Source organism: Carassius carassius, chromosome 1, assembly GCF_963082965.1.
Source record: "Carassius carassius chromosome 1, fCarCar2.1, whole genome shotgun sequence".
Classification (NCBI taxonomy): domain Eukaryota; kingdom Metazoa; phylum Chordata; class Actinopteri; order Cypriniformes; family Cyprinidae; genus Carassius; species Carassius carassius.
This window is the reverse complement of record NC_081755.1, coordinates 35,182,017-35,208,659: the sequence shown is the minus strand read 5'-3', so window position 1 is coordinate 35,208,659 and position 26,643 is coordinate 35,182,017. Positions and strand designations below refer to the sequence as shown.

The following is a 26,643-nucleotide window of genomic DNA, read 5'->3' as shown; positions in this document are numbered from 1 at the left end:
CAGGGCATTTTCAGCTGGCACACATGACCTCTCAGTCAAGATAGATAGATAACAGTTAAACAACATGACGCAGGTTGCCATTGTTTTGCAAACACACGGAATGGATGTGCCTTCATAAAGTCAACATGAAATGATTCCTCAAGACTCCAAACATTGGACTAAAATAGTTTTAAATGCAAAAAAAAAAAAAAAAACATTAGTGATAATAACATCAGCATATGTTTGTTGCATCTCTCCCTCTGAGAGGTAGTTTGCACAGAACTTTGAAAATGTAATTATTTCTCACTGTTTTGATTAAAATATAACATCTGTTGGGCAGCTGCATATAGTATAGCTGCAAAAGTTCAAATATTTCAGTACCCTGAAAGTTGTAATCAGATCCAAAATTTTGCAAAGATTTTGCATCTGGTGTGATTGGAACATTATTTCTGTTTGTCAGTTTTTAGAGATAGTGAAGAGGCGACTTCAGAGACAACATCAGAGTTTCATTCACAGCACAAGCCATGTTTGATTCATGAGCAAATGACTTATTAAGTGGCTCTTTTGAAAGAGTCAGTTAAAAAGATCCACAAATCAGCCTTTAAGTCACTGCCTCACTGAACCATAAGTCATTTTTCCTTTATGTCCAATTCAAAGCGAACTAGGAATGTCTTCTAATTAAGATATACATTCACAACAGATTTTTATGCAACGTAAGGTATTCTAAAAATTTACATTTTTAATAAAGATATTCTTTAACATAGTTTAGCATAGCAATTGTAGTGTCATAGTAATATTATATTTAGTCTGGAGACCAGCTTATGTCAGGTGAAAAGGAAAATCAAACAGTTTGCTTTTATTAATTTAAGATTTGGATGTAAATTGGGTCAATGTTGATTTCATGTTGACTTTAATATTCTTCCATCCCTGATTCTGAACCAAAATACTGTTGTTATGATACATCAATGCTCCTGTTTCCTCATTATATAAAATTTGAAGGTCAGTTTGCACACATTTTGTGAAGAAGACAAAGAGTGCACTGTTGGCATTCTTAAAACTGACTTTATTTTTCTAAATCTTTAAATATCTCTTCGACTATTATCTTTATTGATGTAAACTACTGTATTTAAAAGGTGTGCTTTTTTTCTACAGCATGTTTCAAGCTGAGACTGCTGTTTTTGTTAAGAGGTCACATACACAATGTTGCAGGCCAAAGGGCCTAAGACTCTATGGATGTGATTGGCTGAGCAATAACAGTCCTGGTAAGAGGAGCTGATGCGAGGCTGTGATGGAGATGAAGGAGCAAGCAAGCGAAAGTGAGAGACCCGGCGACGGGCGCTTCGGAGTAAGCAGAAGAGACAGGCACTAGGTGCTCTGAGAGAGACTTGAAGGGTTAAACTGTTCAACTGTGCCCAATGCACTCCAGTGGACTCCTTCAAATATGAAACACTTAGTTCTAGACCCAGAACATCACAATTTCACAACATAAAGTGGATCCGAACGAAAGGCAACATTTACAGTAATATTTCCAGTGAGGCGGCAGATCGCTAGCATGACTTCGGTAAGCTGAATGAAATAAAACTGGAGATGAATGACTGGCTTGCATGAATCTGGAGGCTAAAGTACATGTTCTGTACTCTTGGATGTTCTGAAATGAGATGAATTTCTGGAAAAACTACACTATTATAGATGTTTCAGGATCTACTTCCGTTTTTTACCTAACTGACAAAGGGATTAATAATTGCGACAGATGCGAAGGAAAACTTACTGTATACATTATATCATTACATCTGGATGTGTTTTGCATACATGGTAAAGAATTTTTCTTTTATTTTTTCAATGTAACTATTTTTAAGGGCAGATCTGTTGTTTTCTCTGTTGGCTGAACTTCTTTAAAGCCCTTGTATGCTTTTTATATGAAAACCAAAAGCCCTTGGAGTTTATATTCATCAGTATGATATTGATAACATTAACTAAGCAACTAAATTACAGTATACATTTATATTTTGTAGTTAAGTATAGTTCAGTATAGCATTGATGTAGCATTAATGTAGATAGAATGAGCAATATATATTTTCAAAGAAGTGTTGTATGCATGGTTATAAGCATAGCGTTGTTTGTTGTTTTGTTATTGTGTATAGACTTGAACCTGAAAATCCCATCAGCCCATTTTGAGGCTTGTCTATTAATGATGTGTGAATGGTCCAAGTACTCAGGGCAGTTCCTTTTGATTTCATAACATTCTGATTTTTATAAACTCTTGATGCACAGCTTTTGGTAAATGTACGAACAATATTTTCTCCAAAAACATTTTAACTATAGACAATTAAGAAATCTACATTTGGCAGCCGACTGCTTTTCTTTCGCTAACAGATAAAAAAAAAACTTCTACGTTATAATAATGACCACAATATCCATATTAATAAGCCAAAGGGCCTCCAGTAAACCTCTTATCAAGGATATCTCATTGTAAATCACATCAAATTGTAAATCATTAGAATCTCAATGAAAACAATGTAATACCAAAAAACTTTGGTTGGCTAAAAGATCATATTTAATAACAAGCATTTTAACCCTGTTATAAAAGTTTATGCAGGGGTTTTTGCAATGTAAATAATGGGAGTAAACATTAAAAATAAATAACAGAACTGTGTGGATGGCATGCAGAGCCTGGCAAAGTAGCTTGAGGGCAGCGTGTAGGTGGGATGAGTGGGGGTGATCAGCATGAGACAGTGGCGCTAGATGTGGGCTCAATTTCCGACCCGGAAGAAAAACCAACAATGTATACAATCTTGTGAGTGTGAGGCAGCACTCACCAGCTATGGGCTACTGAGTTGTGCATAAGGCGAGTATCGGGACAGCCTTTCGGTTCATCTGTCAGAAGCGTTACAATCCTCCCCCTCAGAGGGCTTCACAGTTTCGCTGGGCTACCATTTCAGGAACTGCAGTAGCAGAACAAATAACATTGAGGAGAGGACTAGCATTCTACTCAAGTAGCCCTTAGGGGGAGGGATGTGTGTGTCAGGTGAAACGACAAAAACAGTGACTGAAAATTAAAGGATTAAAAGGAAGCACCAATGATCTAATAATTACCATCTACAGTCATGGCCAAAAGTTTTGGCAGTGACATAAATTTTGTGTTTTGCAAAGTTTGCTGCTTCGGTATTTGTAGATTATCTTTCCACATGTTTCTATGGTATACTGAAAAACCATAAGCATAAGTTTTTTAATGCTTTTATTGGCAAAAAAAAATATGAGTCAATATTTACAGTGTTGACCCTTGCTTTTCATAACCTCTGCAGTTCGCTCTGGCATGCCTGATATTAGCTTCTGGGCCAAATCCTCACTGATGGAGATCCATTCTTGCCGTATTAGTTCTCAGAGCTGATCACAATTTGTGGGCTTCTGCTTGTCCACTCGCCTTTTGATAACTGACCACAGGTTCTCTATGGGATTGAGATCTGGGGAGTTGCCTGGCCATGGATCCAAAGTTTCTATGTAATTATATTCTAGCCACTTCTTTATCAGTCTTGCTTTGTGACATGGTGCTCCGTCATGCTGGAAAATGCACGGATCATCACCAAACTACTCATGGATCGTTGGAAAAAGGTTTTGATACCATTCGTTATACATGGCAGTGTTTTTGGACATGTTAATGAGAGAGCCCACTCCCTTGGTTGAAAAGCAGCCCCACATATCGGTGGTCTCAGGATGGTTCACAGTTGGCACGTCAGAGGACTCATGGTAGTGTTCACCTTTTCATCTCCAAACAATCGATTTTCCAGATTTTTCAAAAAGTTGGAAGGAAGCTTCATCAGAGAAAATAACTTTGCACCAGCCTTCTGCTGTCTAATCCTTGTACTTCCTGCAGAATTCGAGTCGGTCCTTCAAGTTTTTCTTGGAGAGAAGTGGCTTACTTGCTGCCCTTCTTGACACCAGGTCTTTGTCCTAAAGTCTTGGCCTCACTGTGCATGCAGATGCTCTCACACCGACCTGCTGCCGTTCCTTAGCAAGCTCTTCACTGCTGGTGACACAATTCTGTATCTGACTCCTCATGAGGAGACAGTCCTGGCGCTTGCTGGACATTCTGGGACGTCTTCACTTCAGTCGAACCTCTCTTCTTGAAGTTCTAGATGATCCAGGAAATGGTTCTTTCAGGTGCAATATTCTTTGTAGCAATTTCCTTGAATGTGAGGCCATTGTGATCCACATCGATGAAGGCTGCACGCATTTCTTTGGAGGTAGCCATTGTTAACAAGAACACAATGATTGGAAGCGCTTCTTCCCTCCTTTTATAGCAATCAGTCTGCTCTTACAATATTATTATTATGATAGGGATTTCACCTGACTAGTACTCATTCACACTTTTACTTGTCTTGCTAATATGATTAGTCAATTAATGTTAGCTGGTCATTTAGTGTCAGGATCAAAAACAGTTAAATACATTTTTTTTCTTATGAAAAGTAATTTTTTTTGGCCATTGAAGCTTTTAGTAATTATTTAAAATTGCTCTACACAATAATCTAGAAACAATGTGAATGAACACCTTTGCAAAACACAAAATTGATGTTGCTACCAAAACTTGCCATGACTGTATATTTGTATATAATGTTATAGAAAGAGGGTTATAGCCCTGCAGGCCTCGAGTGAATTCTTCTTCCTGCTGGGGTCCAGCTCAAGTCTGTGGTTGTAACCGCTTAGCCATGGCACTTCCTCTGTGCTTAAACTCTCTCAGACTGGAGTGGTCCTCCTGTTGGCCGCATCTTTGAAGTCCTTAGCGTTGGAGTTGTGAGCCTGCAAAAACTCCCTCTCGGAGTTGAGCAAGGCACCCATTGCCGCCTTGGAGGGATCCCTGGACAGGGTGTACATGGAGATGTCTGCTGCAGCGGGGCCCGTGTACCCGCTCTTGCCCATGGGCGAAGCGTCACGCGAGGCAGGCTCGCTGGAGCGGCAGCTGGAGCGCCGGCGGAATCGGTAGCGGTAGCTGGGGATGCGACTGAAGGCCGACTTCTTGATCAGCTCGGTGCGGGACTTGGCGCGCTGCTTCCGGTGTTTCTCAATGAACATGTGCACGGCAAGCACGCCCACCATCTCGGCCATTATGAAGGACAGTGCACCGAAGTAGAAGGACCAGCCGTATGAGTAGCTCTTCTTCGAATCGCTCTGGCCAGGGTCGCCCGAATTGGCGGATATGTACACGATAATGCCGATGATGTTACTTAGGCCTGCATGAGGAGTAACAGCAGAGGAGAGGGCAAGAGAGAAAAGAGAGAGAGAAAGTTATGACTCAGCACGCAGCTGTGGCTCATCATTCCGTATCATTACACAAGAATGCATCACTTATCAGCCATGTGGAACACAGAAAAAAAGAACAATAGAAACATTTTAATTCGCTTTTTATCATCGCAATCATATTGAAGGCTAAATAATTAGCAGGTTGCTGTAGAATATTTAGATCATAACCAATAGGACGAGGCGATTCCAAGCACTTTGTTGTGTACAAAGCAATGCTCTGTCATCGGCAGTACGTTTGCTGCAATCATGAGGACTGATTCATCATAATTCAATTGTAACGGAGGGAGTTGGGCTCATTTGTGTGCTGGGGTCTTCTCTAAATATTTGACCAACATGCAGTTCTGTTTGAGGATCCCCCGTCTGTCACCCTTTCCCAGGCCAGAACTGCAGCAGTGGGTCAATATGCTGGCCTGCTGTTTGTTTACACTGCTCGAGCCGGCCCATCCATTTCCTTTGTCAATAATCAGAGTTAATCTGGCAAGTCAACACAGATCTGCGGAGTCTACAGGGAGGACGACATCCTAACCTGTCTGTGAACTAATCCATTCTAGACATGCTGTATTCTGAACCCAAAGATACTCTCTGTCTTGTGGGGAAACCCTGGTTCGGACAACTGACTGAGGTTCGGAAAGATGGAAATATGCTAAAGCTAAAAATATAAACAGGCTGAGCATGCTTGCACTGATGCAGTAGGTTTAATCTCTTACCAGCAGAGACAAAGAAGATTCCAGCACTGAGGATGACATTGTGTCTGCTCCTGTAAAACTCACTGGCAGCCACACACAAACCTCCCATGAACAGAAGCCCAACGCTCATGATGGGGAAGATGCTGGACGCTCTCACTGCTCCTGAGGGAGATACAAGAAACCCAACCACATTAGTGTTACTATAAATAGTACAGAGGGAAACTCGCCATATAAAGAGAAAATATTTGAATGTGAATGACAGATCGTATTCAAAGGTCCATTTATGCTTATATTGATAAATTAGAAAACAGGGTATTGGGTGCTAGTTGGATGCAAACTGTACTAAAATAAACCATATACTGCATCTACGATGCAAACACCTGTCCACCAACTATTGTTTATCAGTGCACAACACGCACACATGCCAAATATTATCCTTACACTAAAAAAAAAAAAAAATCAAAAGGAAAAATACTTTATGTAGTTGTGAATCTCTGTAAGTGGTAACATCTTAATTTGCTTATTTTATTCAAGTAAAAAATCACTATATGATCCTAGAGACTAAAAAAACTGGGTAGAAACACCTCCTTTCGGTAATAATGTTTCTTTCTTGCTCAACAACACTACATTTATTTGATCAAAAATTCAGCAAAATAGAAACATTGTAAAATATTGTTACAATTTAAAATAACTGTTTGAGTATATTGTAAATTGTAATTATATTCCTGAAACGGTAAAGCTGTATGTGGCGGGGGAGGCGTGGTTTAGCGAAGTCTGCAACGGGAGAGCGAGTGAAGAGACGAGCGGCGATAAGTGGTTCAGGTGAGAAACAAGTAACAGCTGGATCTCGTTGCAGTGATTGGCGTGGGAACCATTTAAGGAGCGCGACAGCGGGCGAAGGACGAGAGAGACGGGGACTCGTGCTGGACCGAGAAGGCTGCGGAAACGGACAGTAAAGTGAAAGCGAAAGCTCCGAAGTGCGCGCACCTGCCGCGACTGTTTCTTTGTTTTATTTTTGGTTCTTTTTGTAAATAAAGCTTCTCACGAGCCCCGTACGCCGACCCTGGTCTCCTTCCTTTACCCCAACCTTGAAGATCATTACACTGTATTTTCAGCATCATCTTCAGTGTCACATGATCCTTCAGAAATCATTCTAATATGCTGATTTACTGCTCAAGAAACTTTCTTATTATCATCAGTTGAAAAAGTTGTGCTGCTTAATATATTTGTTGACACTTTTTTTCAATATCTTTTAAAGAATAGAAAGTTCAGTATGGATATAATTTATTATTTTTTTATTGGTATTTTTTTTTTACATCTTCATTGTCACTTTTGGTCAATTTAATTCTTAGTGACCCCAAACTTTTGAATAAAGGTGTAGAATCTGCTCCACGGTGTTATGCCTAAAATGGTCTTTATGTACGAATATTTGTAATATGACACTCTGTGATTGTCTATTTACTTTAATTTTATGCATAAATATATATGCCATACTTTGCTGTGTCGAAACCAAAATCAACCTAGACATTTTACTCCTTTATGGTGTACATGGTGTATGATTTATGGTGTAAATCAGACTGTCTCGTCAGAGGTATTTGGTCTAATACCCCAGCACTGGAACACTTCATCCCGAGCGAGCCATCTGATGGTGCTCTGCAGAAAGAATGTCTCCTTGAATCGCTGTGTTTAGTTATGTCTTCACAGATTTGAGCACTGCAACAGACAGCATCTGTCTAAAATGCTTCGTACTTCCTTCCAATTATTTGCGGACAGTTCTGGATCAGAAAATGCAGCACACACGGGCTTCTCCGACTGGCTGAACTCCTTGCTCCTTCACTCTGCCTCAGATCAAGCCTGATCAGCCTCTTCAGAAATAGGATAAAAGCTAAAGGAGGGGCATCTGAGAGTGTCAGGATCAATGTCAATAGCCCAGTTGACTGCCCTTATCAGTATGCTATTGCTATGCATACCGCAGCACTGCAGCATTTGCCCTTCTGAGCGCCTTTCCTATAAGAAATAAATATTTTGGGACAAGAGGGGCAGGACGAAAAACCAGTGAATGTGATAGGAAAATATATCAATTTAGCTTTTTCTGAAATTTAGCCTTTACATTATCCCTTACCCCAGTGCATCTACAAACTGACAGAGATGTTTATATATACAACAAAACACTGATAGCTATGTTAACCAATAATAATATAAAACAATGCAAATCACTGAACAATCATGCAAGAACATCACGTTGAAGTGCACTTTTTTGTTACACAGTCATGCAAAACACTGTGGGTCAAAACTGAATATAGAATGCCTTTAAAAGTACATTTGAATTCCTTAATTTACAATGAGGTTGCAAACAGTAAGTAGAATAGAAATGGAATGACATTCAATGAAACTCAATTATTATATATTAGATTTTTCAGTATGAATTGCTGATTGAAAAATCTGCCTTTAAATAAAAATATAGAATTTATATATTTCATAAATATACGTTAATTATATTTCATTAATTTATTTTGGAGGTACGGTTCATTTGCCAGGATGTTCTAATTTATAACAAAACATATTTATTTCTATAATATCTGAAATTGTCTCAGAGTTTTTTTTTTTGGACCATTTTAATGGATAAATGTTAAAGAAATGATCATATTAAAATCATGGAGTGAATAGTAACAACACGTGAAAATGAATAGGAAAAGTATCTACTGTAAAACAAATAAATATGCAGATGATCTGCTGTGGCGATCCTTAAATGTCAGGATAAGTCAAAATGAATGACAAAATAGTTTGTTTTCTTGCAGAACTACTAAAATCTCACCATGTGACTGTGTTGAATATCTTTGAATTGCAATTCATCAATTCATTTTTTGTCATTCCAATGGGAATTTCAGTTAAATGGCCAATTCTCAAATGATGAATTCTGAAAAGTAACGAGCAAAAACCTTTGCTTTAACCATTTATGAAATCTCTGATGACTTTAAATATCATTTGATCATTAAGCAGATGTGCAGGTCAACACATTCGTTGACGATCAGTTGGTAAGTTGTTTGGGAAGAAAACTGCACTATGGCTTTATTGTCTTTCTCTAACAAATGTCACTCTCCTTCCCTCTCCTTCATTTCTCTCTCTCCTCAGTGGATCAGCAGTCTCCCATGGCACACCTCATTAATATATTCATGCCCAGGGGAAGACAAAATACTCCTCCATCATCCAATTTTCCTGCCATCCTTGAAAAATGGATCAGTGGCCAAGCCGTGCTTAATTACAGCTAGAAATGGGAGATATTTATTGAGGAGGATTGTACAGAGCATTAGCATGCAAGAAAAGGGATAACATCTGCGTCCTTGATGGGTCCATCGTCCCGCTGACAGGTAAGATCTACATAGGCTAAGACCTCTGTGGGACGACTGAAACATTTATTCGTGCTTGGCTTAGACTTTTCAGTCTGAAAACTGGACGGATGGGCCTCTCTGGTTAAGTCGAGGTTATCAACCTCATGAATCCCCTGGAGTCTGTGCGGTGGGCATTTTTGTACACAAAGATGTGCAGGGCAGAATGTGATATGCCCATCTGAACTTGCACGTAGAGCATGTTAGGCCAGAGGACACAACCCTCTGCTTCAAACTAATAACACAGAAATTAGAACAATGCTCATAGGGAAAAAACAGCCATCTCAAGGGCAACTAAAGTACACCATGAGAGAGACAGATACAGATCGAGTGAATCAAAGGCAGAGAACAAAACAGAGAAGGGAAAAGCTTTTCAAATGGATTTACCTTCAAAATCAGCTTTTTTATTTTTGCTCAGAAATGTATATTTGTAGTGCTCATAAATGTATTACATGCAGTAAGATCTCACATCAGTCTCTCCATAAAGCTAAAGTGTGTGGAAGTCTGCCCTTGGAATCTTTGTAAAGGGATATTTCATCCAAAAATAAAAAGTGTCATTTTGTCATTCCAAACCCATATGCTTGTAAAAAATGTGTATAAAAATATAAATTCCTATCTATTTTCTAAATGCAAGATACATCTGTGTATATTTTTCTTTTTTTGACGTTTTGATTTTTAACTAAAATCACATAACTCAAACACCCCAAATGATTTCAGACCCCAAAACAAACCTCAGGAGGTGGTGTGAGTACCGCTCATTTTGGGTCCTTTCAGGGGAGGTTACTTACAGATGAGATTAGTCACTTTTTGGTTCACTTCAACTAATTTGGGTTTGGTTCATTTAAAGGATTAGTTCACCCAAAAATTAGAATTCTGTCATTAATAACTCACCCTCATGTCGTTCCAAACCTGTAAGACCTTCGTTCATCTTCAGAACACAGTTAAAGATATTTTTGATGAAATGCAAGAGCCTTCTCACTAGGGCTGGACGATTATGGCCTAAAGTCAAAACCTCGATTAATTGAACATTTTACCTCGATTAGGATTAATGAACGATTATTTTGTTTCTGTTTTGTTTTTTTTGCCCTCATAGTTCACTTACAAGGTTTGTACTGTAAACAGGGCAATAGTTGGGGTTTGCGGGGCCCCGGTTTAGGTTGTACCAGTGGGACCTGTTTGAAAGTGTTTAATTTGTATGTTCATTCTGTTTATTTGTTCATCAACATGCCCGCCACGTCCCAGAATGCAACGCGGCGCCCAAGCAATATTAGGCGCAGTCACTTTAAGAGACAATGAATGCATCCAATATAATACACATACGATTTTTTTCTCAACTGTTTACTTTAACTTAAGAAATAACTGACAGTTTTTTTCGAACATACTATCAAAGAAGGGTATTTTCACATATTCTTTTATGTATTTGTCGGTACAAGAGCAAAAACAGACAAATTCGGTGTTCAAGTGTTTTGAGACGCCTCTCTCTGCATGAGCCCTGAACACTGCGGTGCTGAAGTGGGCTCTTACACATCCTTTTCTGTTTGTTTAAAACTGCGATTTGTTTTTGTTTGTTGAGGTGCAGGAGGAACTTAAAGGAGAAATTTGCAAACGAGAGCTCGGTTCAGTGTTGCTGTCTGTGAGACGCGGCTCTCTCTCCGCTCCACACCGAGCACAGCGCGCGAGTAACCAGCTACTCAGTTCAGCTTTTCCGCGTCTTGTGTTTGAATGCTTTAAAGTCTTTTGAATGGTTACATTTGCAAGTGGCAAGGCTTAAGAACACGTGAAAATGATACGCTTTCGTGTCGACACGCAGCAGCGTTCTGTCAACTGTCCGGAGCGTCTTTTTTGACTGGCCTCAGCCAGACGGTTGAGATCGACTATTAAAGGTGGGATATTTTAAAGAACTATCAGCAGTTATTTTATCTATGTTAGTAACATTTCTTACATATTATTGCTCGATGTAAGAGATAAATAAAAGTTAGAAGGTAAACGGTACCAGTACGATCGAGTGATTGCGTGTGTGAATTAGTCATACCGTCTCTATATTATTGTCAAGCTGGGGGTTGTAAATAGCTTAGTTCCTTCAAAAGTAGAAAAATATGCTATAATAAGTTTTGAGATTCTAAGATACTTTAGTGATAAATCACAGGACAGCGCTGACAACTGTGTTCCTCTGTGCGCGCAATCTTCACAGCTATGAGTTTTCATGCCACAATGCAGCTGCGCGAACATGGTAGCTCGATATAATACACATCAGATCGTCCAAACCATAAAACAAATACAACTGACAAAGTTTAGTGAAGACTCAAGGCTCACCGCTCGCGCGCCATCACTATGTGTTGAACCGGCGTTAACGTCCGTGTTTTGCTTTTATGCCACTGACTGGCAGAATCATGTGGCTACACACGCACTAGTATGCTTTTAAGGGGGAAGTATTAACAGAAATAACCGAAATAACCGGCATGGGAAAATTACGTCGGTTAGAAGTTCAAAATCTAATTTTCTAAATTTCGGTTTCGATTACTTTTTGATTAATCGTCCAGCCCTACTTCTCACCCTCCATAGACAGCAAAACAACTGGTACATTCAAGGCACAGAAAGGTAGTAAGAACACTGTTAAAATAGTCCATGTGACATCAGTGGTTCAACCTTAATTTTATGAAGCTATACGAGAATGCTATTTTTTAAATAAAAAACATAAAAATGATGACTTTATTCAACATTTTTTTCTCCCGCAGTCAGTCTCTGCTCCCATTCATGAGAGTACCACAAAATAGTTCCCACTACGTTTCTGGGCCTTGAACATGGTAGTTTCCTTGCTGTCAATGGAGGGACAGAAAGTGTTCTTACTACCTTTCTGTGCCTTGAATGTACCAGTTGTTTTGCTGTCTATGGAGGGTGAGAAGGCTCTTGGATTTCATCAGAAATATCTTAATTTGTGTTCTGAAGATGAGCAAAGGTCTTACAGGTTTGGCTCGACATGAGGGTGAGTGATTAATGAAAGAATTTTCATTTTGGGATGAACTGTGCCTTTAAAGTATAATACTTATATATGTGAAAACACCATCAATATACATAAAACTCCATCCATCCACCATCAACTGCAAGCTTGCGTTCATTTTTTGAGTGTAAGCCCACATCTCAATATCCCATGGAAAAATAGAACTAAGTCACTGCCCTACATTTATTTTTTTTTCCATATCAGAAATAACATGTTTCCAACCTTGTTGAATGCATAACTCCTAGTATTTTCCGGTATGGTTAGCTTTTGCCCACACTTGACTTGAATATTCACCAAAAGTATATATATATATATATATATATATATATATATATATATATATATATATATATATATATATAATTAAAAAAACATTATTATTAATAATTGTTATGCAAATAACATTATAATTAATAATTGTACCTCTGAATGCCTATTAAAATGTCTAATTACTGATGTCCAGGGTGTATTTATGGGTCATTAACAGTATTGTGAGCATTCCCTCTCCACACATATTTATTTAAATTAGGCTACACATGATTGATTTGGTTGCTTTTTGATAAATGCACATCACTGAGAAACCACTGCTACTTCCTTACTTCCTAATGTGGGTGGGCGAATGGCAGGGGATGAATAGAAATCATGAAATTAAAATAAATACAAAGTAAAAAAAACAGTCCAGTTTAATGCCACACCATCACAGTAGTTCTCTTACGAGAGCTCTCTCGTACTGCGTCTTAGCTAAGACGCTACGGGAAAAGTCTCTTTTCACGAAATACTGAAGCAAAAAATTATCCTTAATTTTGTATTTTTGTAAAGCGCATTTGCAGCAGTACACAGCCATAGGCGAGGCGGCTCGTTCGCTCATTGGCTTGTTCTGCGGCAACTGCACAGCCTATCGAGCGCGGGCTGATGCAACATCAGACCAATAAGGGCGCTTCGCGCCCTTCTCTCCACTTCCCGCCGAAACGGGTGTGGCCCAACCTATAAAAGGAGCTCGAAAAGGCTGACTCACCTGATTTTTCATCTCTTCAGCGAAGCTCACGCATCGCTGGATCACGGAGGAAGCAAGCGCCGTCTGAGAAAGCACATCAGCAGGACGAGCCATTCTGAAGCTGCTGGCATCGCCGCCTTCCATTGCCGTTCCTGCTGCGCTATCCGGCGCCTATATCCTTTCAATCCTGTTATATACAAGCTGTTCTTTATGTGTGTGTGTGTGTGTGTTCGCCCTGCGACACACACTCGTAAAAGAGCTCGCGTCTTTTTTAAGATGCCTTCCTGCGGCTCGTCAGAGCCCCACTCAGCGAGGGAGACCGGTACGTCATCTGTGTCTCCTGCCTGGGTGAAGATCATGCAGCGCTCGCTCGCTGACGGCGGATGCCCCCACTGCGAGCTGTTGCCATGGTGACTCTGAGGACTCGCCTGGCCTTTTTCTCTGAGCCTGCATTCTCCGCTGCGCTGAGGCGCCGTAAAAGCATCGCTTCCAGCGGATTCCGGAACCGTCTTCAGCTCAACCGAGCTCGCCGGTTCGCCCTGCTTCACCGGCCCCCCCTGCATCGCTTCCCGGTGGGCAGCGCCCGCTGTTTGCCGGCGCGTCGTCCGAGGAAGTCGATCTCAGGGCCGCGTCGGGGGAAGAGGACACGCGCTCTCTGCTAGCTTCGGGCAGTGAGGGCTGGGCGAGCTCCGAGGATCTCGCGCCTTCTGCTCAGAAGCCCAGCAGACGAGCTGACATCGAGAAGGAGCCGGGGCGAATGCTCGTGTTGGCCACGATGAGTCTCGGCCGCGAGTGGTTTGCACCAGCGCCCCCCCCTCTCGTTCCCGGCTGGATGGTATTTCCCTTTCGGATGAGCGTACTTCTCAAAGCCCGCCTCATTTCTTCCTGAGCTTCACGAAGAGGTGGCGAAGGCTTGGAACGCTCCATATTCAGCACGAACTCGTTCGTCTGTCTCACTAGCATTCTCCACACTGATGATGCTAAAAACAGGAACTACCACTCACTTCCGCCGGTGGAACAGGCGATAGCGACGCACCTTTGTCCGCCCTCTGCTGGACGGCGGCAAAAGCGGTGTTGCCATCTAAAGCCTCCTGTGTGATGCTGCGTCGGCGCTACTAACGATGGCTGCTTCATCGAAGCGCAGGTGTACGAGTTCCGCTGTGGCCGAGCTCTCACCCAAGCGCGCCACTGTTTCAGTTCCAGGAATTGTGACTGTCTCAGCGTTTTCTGCAATGCGCAAGCCTGCACAGTTGCCCGCTTGCCTGCACACAAAAGCCGTTATCGCAACAGCTTCAGCAACGCAGCTCGAGACCCCCGTTCTCGCTCTACTGGCCGTCGCCCCGCGCCGCGGGGACCGCGGCAGAGGATTACGGTGAGGCCGGGAGCCCCGAAGCCATCCTGGGAAAGCCATCTATGCATGCTGCATGACGCTGCGTCGGCACTACACACGATGGCTGCTTCATCGAAGCGCCAGTGTACGAGTTCCGCTGCGGCCGGGCTCTCACCTAAGCGCGCCGCTGTTTCAGTTTCCAGAGATTGTGACTATTTCAGCGTTGTTTGCAATGCGCAAGCCTGTACGGTTGCCCGCTTGCCTGCACACGAAAACCGTTATCACGGCTACCCAGATATTTCCCGAAAAAGGTGTAATTTCTGGTGTCCCGGCCACGGCCGATGGTGCTATAAATGTAGTGACGATGCCCACTGCTCAGTGCCCATCTCCGCATATAAGCACAGCCCTTCACACAGGGCTCGCGCCTATAAAAGCGACTCAAGTCGATCACGTGCACTACATAGTAGACATGCCCACTCCTCAGTGCCCACAATCACTATGTCACACGCGTCATGTGGTTTCTGTAAAAACGAAACCCGTGCACGTTCGTCCGGCCACGGCCGATGGTGCTATAAATGTAGTGACGATGCCCACTCCTCAGTGCCCATCTCCACATGTAAGCACAGCCCTGCACACAGGGCCTGCGCCCATAATGTCGACTCAAGTCGGTCGCGCACACTGCATAGTAAACGTGCCCACCCCTCAGTGCCCACAATTACTATGTCACACGCGTCATGTGGTTTCTGTAAAAACGAAACCCGTGCATGCTCGTCCGGCCACGGCCGATGGTGCTATAAATGCAGTGACGATGCCCACTACCCAGTGCCCATCTCCACATATAAGCACAGCCCTGCACACAGGGCTAGCGCACATAAGATCGACACAGATCGGTCGAGCGCGCCGCATAGTAAACGTGCCCACTTCCCAGTGCCCACATACACTATGTCACATACGGCGCGGGGCTTCTGTAAAAACGAGGCCCGTGCACGTACATTCTGCACAGGCAGACAGCGAGTTTAAAGTGGTAAAAGTGCACACATGCAGCCCACGGTTACTCGCAGATATATCGAGTCCCACGGGACCCGCTCAGCCTCCCTCCAGTCGGTTAAGCGCCGGAACGGGGTCGAGGAAGAGCGATCTGCCCGCTGTGATCAGCGCGCTCCCCGCCTCAGATGCGCAGCACACTCGAGCGCCGCCGTTGCCCAGTCAACAGAGCGCGTTTCGCATCCAGCCCTTAGCCATTCATGCAGATGCATGGTCAGTGCTTCCAGGGGTTTCGGATTGGGTGCTAGGCATTATAAAGAGAGGCTACTCGCTACAGTTTTCTCGACGCCCACCGTGCTTTTCAGCGCGCGTCGAAACTACGGTCAAAACAGAAGTAGCACACATACTTCGGGCCGAAATATCAAAACTGTTGAGCAAAGGGGCTGTAGAGCCTGTGTCTCAAAGCGAGGGGGGGCTGTACAGCAGATACTTTCTGGTGCCCAAGAGAGACGGGGGTCTCCGGCCCATACTGGATCTAAGACAGCTGAACAGGCATTGATGAAACGCAGTTTCAAAATGCTCACGACCAGGAAGCTCCTCGCGCAGATTCGCAGAGGGGACTGGTTCATGTCAATAGATCTGAAGGACGCGTATTTTCAAATACAGATAGCGTCAAACCACAGGCGATATTTGAGATTCGCCTTCGAGGGCCAGGTATACCAGTTTGCAGTCCTGCCATTCGGCTTGTCCGTAGCTCCTCGTACGTTTACGAGGTGCATGGATGCAGCGCTCGCTCCTCTTAGACTCAGAGGCACACGAGTGCTGAATTATTTGGACGACTGGCTGGTTCTGGCCCGATCATGAGCGGAGCTCATGGACCACAGAGCCGTTTTACTCGATCACCTCGAGAAGCTCGGCCTCAGTGTCAATTGGGTGAAGAGTTCGCTGAACCCCAGTCAGACGATCCTGTTTCTGGGTATAGTTCTGAACTCGTGTTCCATGACGGCGCGGCTGTCACCACAGCGCGCGATGGGCATTCAGCGTGCAGCGAGTTCTTTCCGCTGTGGCGCGACTGTGTCGCTCAAACACTGTCAAAAGATGCTGGGTTTCATGGCCTCAGCATCTCCGGTTCTGCGGCTGGGCCTGCTCCGCATGCGCCCCCTGCAGTTCTGGCTGAAGGCTCGGGTGCCGCGCAGAGCGTGGGCGTCTGGCCGGCTGCATTTCAAGGTCGATCAGAGCTGTGTTGCGGCTCTAGCACCTTGGACAGCGAACGGCTGGTACCGATCAGGTGTAAGCCTGGGGACTTCCCCGAGTGTGAAAATGGTGTCGACGGACGCCTCCACTTCGGGATGGGGAGCGCTGCTCGAAGGCAGACCGTCCTTTGGCCTATGGTCAGAATGGGAAAAGCTCCATCATATCAACTGCCTGGAAATGCTGGCAGTGGAGAACGCGCTGACGCGCTTTTGTCCCCATATCAAGGATCACCACGTCATAGTCCGTTCGGACAACATGTCCGTGGTGTCCTACATAAATCGCCAGGTCGGTCTCGGGTCCCGAAACCTGTGCAGGCTGACGGAACGCCTCCTGATTTGGGCTCAGCGCAACGTGTGCTCGCTGAGAGCAGTGCATGTGCCTGGACTGCAGAATCTGGGTCCAGACAGGCTGTCCAGAGGCAATGTTCCTACGGGCGAATGGTCTCTACACCCGCAAACAGTCCGGCTGTTGTGGCAGAGATTTGGCATGGCGGAGGTGGACCTCTTTGCGTCCCACGAAAACGCTCACTGCCCTGCGTTCTTTTCCAAAAACGAAAGCGCGCTGTCACGGAGATGGCCGTGCTGCCCGCTTTATGCGTTCCCTCCCGTCTCCCTCCTTCCGCAGGTGATAGAACGGGTGAGAGAAACGAGATGTTCAATACTGCTTGTAGCACCTCTTTGGAAGAACCAACCATGGTTCCCAGATTTGATGCAGTTAGCAGATGTCGCCCCGTGGCCGGTACCGTTGAGGAGAGACCTCCTCTCGCAGGCCAGGGGCTCGATTTGGCACCCTCAACCGGAGTTGTGGTCCCTCTATGTATGGGCACTCAATGGTTACCCGCTGATCTCGCAGTGAGAGTGCTAAATACCATCACTCAGGCTAGAGCTCCGTCGACACGACGTCTGTATGCCTCGAAGTGGTCGGTGTTCTCCAGCTGGTGCACAGCTCGAGGTTATTCACCCCTTAGTTGTGAGGTGACGGAGGTCCTCTCCTTCCTTCAGGAGCTGTTGGATAAGGGCAGAGCCCCATCCACGCTCAAAGTTTATGTGGCTGCCATCGCGGCGTTTTCTGAAACGGCGTCCGGTCAGTCAATAGGAAGGAATGATTTAGTCATCCGGTTCCTCAGAGGAGCTAGGAGGCTGAATCCTCCCAGACCTCCGTCAGTCCCTATGTGGGACCTCGCGGCGGTTTTGGAGGCCTTGAAAGGTCCCCCTTTCAAGCCTATCCAATCGATTAGCCTTCAGCATCTGTCGTTCAAGACAGTATTCTTGTTGGCTCTCGCTTCTGTGAAGTGTGTGGGTGATTTGCACGCGCTCTCGGTGAGCCAGTCGTGCTTGGAGTTTGGGCCCAATGACTCAAGAGTCATACTCAAACCTAGGCACGGTTATGTGCCGAAATCCCTCAACACACCGTTTCGGGCTCAGGTTATTGTCCTGTCTGCCCTGCCGGTGTCAGGGGAGGATGGAGACTCGAGTCTTCTTTGCCCTGTCAGGGTTTTAAGAGCTTATGTGTCTCGCTCTGCTGCCTTTCGGCAGACGGAGCAGCTATTTGTCTCGTTCGGTGGGCGTTCCAAGGGAATGGCTGTTTCGAGACAGACTCTATCCAGATGGATAGTTGACGCCATAGCGTTAGCTTACGCTTCCAGGGGCCTTCAGTGCCCGTTGGGCGTCAGAGCACACTCCACAAGAGGCATCGCCTCGTCGTGGGCGTGGTCTACTGGGATCTCCTTGCAGGATATATGTATGGCGGCAGGTTGGGCCTCGCCGTCTACATTTATCAGGTTCTATAACCTGGAGGTTCCCGCCTTGCAAGCAAGGCTGCTGTCGGTATAGGCGAATCAGGGCCCTGAGGGGAATTCTGAGTTCACGAGCGCTATGCGCTGCCGACTGTTATATGGGCAGTATTGCGTAAGACCCGCATTGCCACATTGGTCAGGCCTTGCCTCGGCTGTGTGACGTCATATTGCCGCATCTACGGATGCTGCTAGATATGGGACGGAGGGCTTTTTCCCTTTTCTGTCCTGGACTCTCTGTGAGTCCCTCAGGTGACTGTGCACTGTAAATCCTGGGCGTTGCTTCAGGTTTATTGGTGTGTGATCCCTGCGCGCACAGCGTTTTACATTGGGTTCCCGTAGCGTCTTAGCTAAGACGCAGTACGAGAGAGCTCTCGTAAGAGAACGTACTCGGTTACTAAACGTAACCTCGGTTCTCTCTAGAAGAGCGAACGAGTACTGCATTCTCTGCCGTGCGCACGATTCACTCTGGTTCGCTTCGGCGATGAAATAAATCAGGTGAGTCAGCCTTTTCGAGCTCCTTTTATAGGTTGGGCCACACCCGTTTCGGCGGGAAGTGGCAAGAAGGGTGCGAAGCGCCCTTATTGGTCTGATGTTGCATCAGCCCGCGCTCGATAGGCTGTGCAGTTGCCGCAGAACAAGCCAATGAGCGAACGAGCCGTCTCGCCTATGGCTGTGTACTGCTGCAAATGCGCTTTACAAAAATACAAAATTAAGGATAATTTTTTGCTTCAGTATTTCGTGAAAAGAGACTTTTCCCGTAGCGTCTTAGCTAAGACGCAGTACTCGTTCGCTCTTCTAGAGAGAACCGAGGTTACGTTTAGTAACCGAGTACGTTTTTTCAGTGATGTTCATTCATGCAAAATGATTCCTAAAGATGTTCTACTTCTGTGTACCACAGGACAAATAACAACGTACAGGTTTGAACTAACATGAGGTTGAGTAAATAATAACAAAATGTTCTTTTTTTTTTGGTGAAGTACCCCTTTTACATGTGACTGGGTCATAATCACAGGAATCTGGTAAATAATGTATTTGACACACAAGCAAAAACCCAAATGTAAGAACAAACATTTTCCAAGAATATGTATGAATTTACACAGGGGAGCCAGTTTTAAAAAAGATGTCACTTAAATAGTACAACCAAACAGCTATGACAGTGTAAAGACTTTTGGGTAAGCATGATTTATCACTAAGCATAAACCATGACATGCTTGAATGCGTGCATCTACTTTGTTCAGCTTCAGTCACCAAGCAATTTCAAGACACGCTGCACCTAATCTATAAGATGGTAAAAAGTGTGGAGGTCATTGCAGAAACTGAAGAAACCAAGCAGGGCTAAACGAGAAAAATCCATCTGACCAATATGACCCTTCTCTATGCATATCATCAGTCTGGGTGGTTGTGAGAGATTTGAGATGTATGTGTGTGTATGTGTGTGTGGTGGGGGGCGGGGATGTAGCAGTCGGGGATCTGTGACTGTGAGTGAATTTGTGGGCCACACTAGGTGGGTATTTTTGCATTGACAAAATAACCAGGCAATTTTACCATCCCCCTGGCCTTACATTTATGTTACGTTGTAGGAACTTAGGGTGCTTTCACAACTGCCTCATTTAGTTACGTTAAATCATACCAGAGTTCGCTTCCCCCTTTGGTCCGGTTCGTTTGGGCAGGTGTGAAAGCAGCAATCACACTCGGGTAGAAATTTGGTCTGATGACCATGAGCATGTCAGAGAGAGTTAAGAAGAATTAATGCACGCCTCCGTTTGAAGTTACAAGTGATGCCCACATTAGAACGTTGTTTTCAAGTCGCATCCGTGCTTCATTATAGAAATGTATTGTATATGTTTGCATATTGTGGTGTATACAAACAATGTACTAGATTATGGCCAGGGACAAAACCAGCCCACGCCGTCGTCTCTCCATAGTTGTGTTGTCTCCGTGTTGTTTGCTGGCTTTTCCTCTTATGTTGGAATTTTCCCGCACGTAAATTCTGGCCAATCGAAAAGCAGTTTAGGAAATACATCATGGCCAATGAGTGATTTGACTGGTTCGGACCAAAGCAATCAGTGTGGTGTGAAAAGGAACCAAAAGCTGAAAAATGCTACAATGTATAATTATTTGCCCTTGGTTCAGACCAAATAAACCGAACTAGAGATGTGAAAGCACCCTTAATAAGAACCAAAAGAAGCAAAAAGAGACACTTCCTCCCCCTTTATCTGCTGGTATCACTCTTGGACGGAGCTATTGCATAAAATTGAGTGATTTACACTATATTTCAGCTCGCATTTTGAAATATTTGTTTTGCCTTTTCTATATTTGATTATTTTCTCATCCAATTTATTTAAAATAGGTACCTTGCCTCCTCAGAGAAAACGCCACTGATGTGTGTTGTTTGACACACTTACGTAGTAAATACTCTGCTGCATCCTGATCATAATCTGCATCCTCTGGAAAGTGGTCAATCTTCTTACAGACACCTCGAAATGTTCCTGCAGCCATGAAGAACAGAGAGAGAGGAGAGAGAGAGTGTCAAATAACATAAGTCGATTTTTTTGCATGCATGTGATGGAGCGCATACAAATACAAACACACACACACACACACACACACACTACAGAAGTCCATTTTATGTGTAATACAAAGGTAAACATGTCTTGGTGTGTTTATTTTGCAGTATTTTCTTATGCATTTATCAGGTCAGTGAGCACAGTACTAGTAAGCTGCTTGCTATGTGTATATGTGTGTGCGTATGTGCACGTATGCATGTCGTCTTGTGCATTCACTGACAACCCCTGTTCACTCGGCTGTGCGCTCAAGATGACAAATGAACAAAAATAACGCTTCTGCCCTCGGGCGTAACATGTGACCGGCTAATGAAGAGGTTTATCGTACCAAATACATGCGCCCTATGTAGGGGGAAACCATTCTGACACATCCTGTCACATTCTCCGCTGCATTAAAGGAGGAGTACACAGCTCAAATGCTCGGTTTGTGTTTAAAATGTTTCCATTTTAAGCAATACTCATGTATCAGCTTCTCTGTATCTAGTATCAATGCACAGTACAGTTAAAACTGTTCAAATGGATGTTAGACAAGATGTATCCCCTCATTTTCTGGTCAGATAATTTTGTGCGTCCAGAAACCCCCTCAGTTTACATAATTCAACCTTTTATATTCTTTTGATATGCTCCTTGGACCAAATCATACCCATCTGATGGATATTATTGAAACATTGAACCTCTGTTTTATCATTTACTTATCATTTATATTCCCAAATGTGTGACTGGGGATCCATTCAGGCTCAGTTTGATCATAACGAAACACACTGTGGAAAAATAGAATGAAATACATTGAAATATTATAAATTAATACAATCAAACTTAATAACTTGGAAATACATTAAATGGCGTGACCAAACAAATATAGATAGATAGATAGATAGATAGATAGATAGATAGATAGATAGATAGATAGATAGATAGATAGATAGAGGACAGAATGACATTTCCAACATTTATCAACCAACATTTTGGATAAGAACTCTGAATTAAAGTAGGTTCTGAAATTTCTAACCGTTACTGACACCAGTGGCCGTTAGAGGAACTGCAGCCAGTCTCATGCTCGTTCTCAGTGCACACGCTCTTTTTTTTTTTAACTTACGAGGAGTGTCCGTGGGTGTCTGAATTGTGCTGGAGGCTGGTCGCTTCTTTCCATCCGCAGAGTCCATTTGAAAACACTATTGCCGCTGCTTACTATAATGGCTGGCGTGCCGTACGGTTGTAAGCCCAAGTAGACAAGAACGCACATGACGTCACATTTTGTGAATTTTCGCGCCAATTCGGGCCCGACTCTTCCTCCACACACAATTGAGCCTACAGGCTGATAGAGGCAACCGTGGTGGACAGTCGAGGTGTCATTCTTTTTTTTTACATCATGGTTGGCTCATACATGTACAAATGAAAACTCTATCTTAAAGATTTTTTTTAAGTAAAAACCTCCACATAGCTCCTTTAATACTGAACAAACAGCACCTAATGAGGCCACATAGACCAACTTATGGTTTTCATGGCTCTGTGTTTGTTTCTGTGAAATGATTTAGCCATTTTGTTTAAGAAAGAGAGAGAACAGGTCTCTGTGGTGGATGGTGAGGGCTTTCAATGATTCAGAGAGAATCAGGGCATTCGGGCTTCTTCAGAAATGCCCTCTGGCTCAGCCCGCAGCCCTCTCCCACCATCACTGTCTACAGGTGACCTGACAGACTGGCCACTCAAAGCCATTCAGCTCTATTCACTCCCTCAAACACACACACACACACACGCACGCACGCCTTCTCATAACACAGAGATAGAGGGAGATCAGAAAACGAGTAGGCGATGAAGACTCGGAGAGAGGGACGGTTATTGTCATGGTGACTGTGACTGCTGTGACGTATTTATGCTTTGAGTGGGAAGGGCTTTAATGCGATGAGTCCTCGGATAAAAAATTATGTGAATTTTGATAAGATTGAAAAATTGCGCTATAAAACACCCCATGCATCAATGACTTCACCTAAAGGTTACAATGTACAATAATGAAGAATTACGAAGTGTACCATTGTGTTTTTTTTTGGCACTTATGAACACCTGTAACAAAGCACCACATTCACAGGTGGTTTTATATAACAGAATGAGTCATTTTAACAGTAATGCTATCAGTATGTATTACTATTATTATTATTATTTTTTTCTACAATTCAATAATACAATATTATGTTACATAACTGAATAATACATTTGTATAATTAAATATATTAAATAACAATCTACGGTATAAAACATACTTAAAAGAGAGAAAAAAAAAACAGTAGTAAATTTGAAAAAAGTACATTTAAAAAAAAATCATCAAGAGATGGTAAGGTCATATTTCAAGCCAAATTGAAAAAGAACTACATTTTGAATAATAATAATAATAAAAACATTTAACATTAACATAACAATACTTTTTTAGGACTATTAAGATGTGTGATTTTTTAGCAAACTAAAAAGATAGTTTGCATGTCCCAATCAGTCAATCAATCAATGTAATGACTTTTGGGAGGAAAATGTTTTAAATGTCAATAAAATATTACAATAATGCAAAATTATATTTTTGCAGCATATATATTTTATGCTATGTTGCATTAAGTTCGAATATATAATGTTGCATTATATATTTATTCATTAATATGTTTAGGTGTATTTTTGCTTTTTAAATTAAATGATCAAGAGCTATTGTTTTTTTTTTTGTGAGATTAACCCAATAACATTATAAAACAAATTGTTTTAGCTAAATAGATGAGCCACATTCAAAGTCGTTTTAAAATGTCTACACACACGCACACACACACACACACACACACACACACACACACACACACACACACACACACACACACACACACACACACACACACAGACACACAGACACACACACACACACACACGTTTAACTAGCTATCTAAATGAGAACATTCCACAGACTTATGCTGTTTTTATGTATAGCTAATTATAAATACCATAACCTAATTGTAACCCAGTCCGTAACCCTAACAGAACAGATAGCCTGTCAGGTAAATGTTCACAGTAATAATAATAATAATAATAATAATAATAATAATAATAAAGTATTTATAAATGAAAGCTCTTTTGGGTACAAATTTGTCCCCAAAATATGATTAAGTAGATACACACTTATACACATAAGTGCCAGTTTCTAGCACACCTCCCTATTGGAATGTCAACTGAAAGACAGTCATCTCTTATTTCAATAAATCACCTGTCCACTGCCCCGTGCCCACACTTATCTGTCTAGCGTAGTGTGAAGTACAAGCAGGCCTCTCCATCCTCCAATGAGCTGCGATGGATTACAGCGACGCTAAAAGCATCATAAGACCCAGCAGCTGCTTTTACCAACAATCACTCAGATTTAGAGCTTGGCTCTTTGTCTCCATTTACATAACACAAACCTACAGAATGACTGTGTGTTTGTCACAACTTCAGACATGGACCTGTCAGAAAGCTTCACCAGAGGACGGGTGAATGCATTAGCAAAGAAGTATTTCATTATCTTTTATCTCGGTGTTTTCTATCATTACAAACAGTCTGTGAATAAATAAAAAGAACACTGATGCTATTAGCCGAAAGGGTCCCCTGGAAAAACGCCTGCAAGGAATTCTTTGCATTTGAAATTAAAAGTCCTAATTTGGTTTCTATGCTGACAATGCAATGATTCAAAATAATCTGATTAGAAAACTAAAACGCTGTTTCTGTGAATTCGCACACACACACAAAAAAGTTGAAACCTTTTAGTTTTAGTGTTGTCTGCAGCTGGACAGATTTGTCTTCATCACACTTTGAGGTCTCATTGACCCTTTTGTCTCAGGATCCTCTTAAAACAATTAGTCACATTTGAGTCTTTGTTTCACACTTTAAGCTAATGGAGTACTCATGGTATCAATAGAGACGTTGAGAGAGAAGTGGGAAAGCAAGAAGTGGGAAAGCAAGTAGTTTACAGTCAATATTGAGGTAAAATCACCAGAGACGTGTTTTCAATTAAAGGCTACCTTTGTGTGGATTAGAAAACAACTCATCCGGTTGTGCTGATTTGAGCCTCTGGGTCTCTGCATCCGCAGGTGAACAGAGCGCTGAGTCCCGCGAGCCGCACCGACACACCTCCGGTCTGAATAATTCAACAGAGATCTCCTCAAAGGTGACAGCTTTGTTGGAGGAGACCAGAAAGATTAGGAACTGATGGAGATATTTTCCACTCGGCCCTCCCTTTATCCCCTCCTCCTTTTGGATTGTGTAGCCAGTGCAGCTCTCTTGCCTATTCAGCGCATTGCTAACAGATAAAGCGACACTTTTTTAAAAGGAAAAGGAGAAAGGAGGATGAATAGGGGCTTTAGTGTTGCCCTGAGCTTCGGCATTGTGGCTGTCCTCTCCTGGTCCTGTGTGGCCGGCGGTGGGTGAAGAGCTCTGCCGCTGGAGCTCCTCTGATAGCACACAGGCAGCCTGCCTGCCTCGCTCTGATTGACACATGGTTAGTCACACTTCAGAGAAATACATGCTCAGCTTAATTTGCCTATGCATTCACCCTCAGCTTAAAGGGAACTTACAGTCAAAGTGTAAGGACTTCATTTGTGCTCAACCGAGCAGAAGTCAGCATTTCCATAAAATGCCGATTTAGGCAGTCTCAAAGCCTTTCTTTCGAGCGTGTTGTACACGTGAAGAATATTGTCATTTTATTATACATCATTATAGCCGTGTTCCAAAATCTAGTGAGCTGCCTACTGTATCTAGTGTTTCAAGGCATTATACGTAGAGCACTACGGAGCAATTCACACAGAACATGCTTTTGTATTCCACTAAGCTATTGTTTTTCTATATAAACATGATAGAGAGACGTGTTTGACCACTACACTCGTGTCTTACCTTCAAAACTTCAACTTCTAGAAATGTGAATATTCATGACTATGAACAAGACTATTACTGATTCGTTTTTCTGTCGCGAGGACTTTCATTTGGGCTCACAGATAACGCCCATGCCTGAGCACGGACACACAGGAGCGCTCATTCTCCATATTTATTCGTTTTTAGTCTTTGTTTAACAGCTCTGCCAAATAAATGTGACAGAACTGTTAAACAATGAAAGTAATTGGTTTATGAAAAAGTATTATAGAGTTTGCCTGTCTATTAACTGCAGAAAGACAGGCAAATGCGATGATACGCTCTCTTATACCGTATGCAATAAGCATTTATTTGAACAAGTCTTTGAATATCTAATAAACACTTAATTCCACAATCTTGTAAACCTTGGTAAATCCAGCTGCTGGATTCTTATACGTGTGCACTGGTAGCCTGCATAAAATATTCCTCATACTGATACATTGTCAAATTATTCATCTTTAATTTTGTAAATATTACGG

At 42.9% G+C, this 26,643-nt stretch overlaps 1 protein-coding gene across 1 annotated transcript in view; it reads right to left on the bottom strand.

Annotated features, from left to right (window-relative positions):
* Positions 1 to 1,021: 1,021 nt before the first annotated feature.
* LOC132147864 (voltage-dependent calcium channel gamma-3 subunit-like) overlaps positions 1,022 to 26,643 on the bottom strand; it is a 37,974-nt gene continuing 12,352 nt past the window's right edge. Inside the window, exons 2-4 of the mRNA XM_059557113.1 lie at positions 21,107 to 21,190; positions 5,982 to 6,122; positions 1,022 to 5,204 (exon numbers count right to left, since the gene is read on the bottom strand). Of these exons, the coding sequence (XP_059413096.1) occupies positions 4,711 to 5,204; positions 5,982 to 6,122; positions 21,107 to 21,190 (719 nt within the window). The 3' untranslated portion in view covers positions 1,022 to 4,710. The remainder of the gene's footprint in view (positions 5,205 to 5,981; positions 6,123 to 21,106; positions 21,191 to 26,643) is intronic.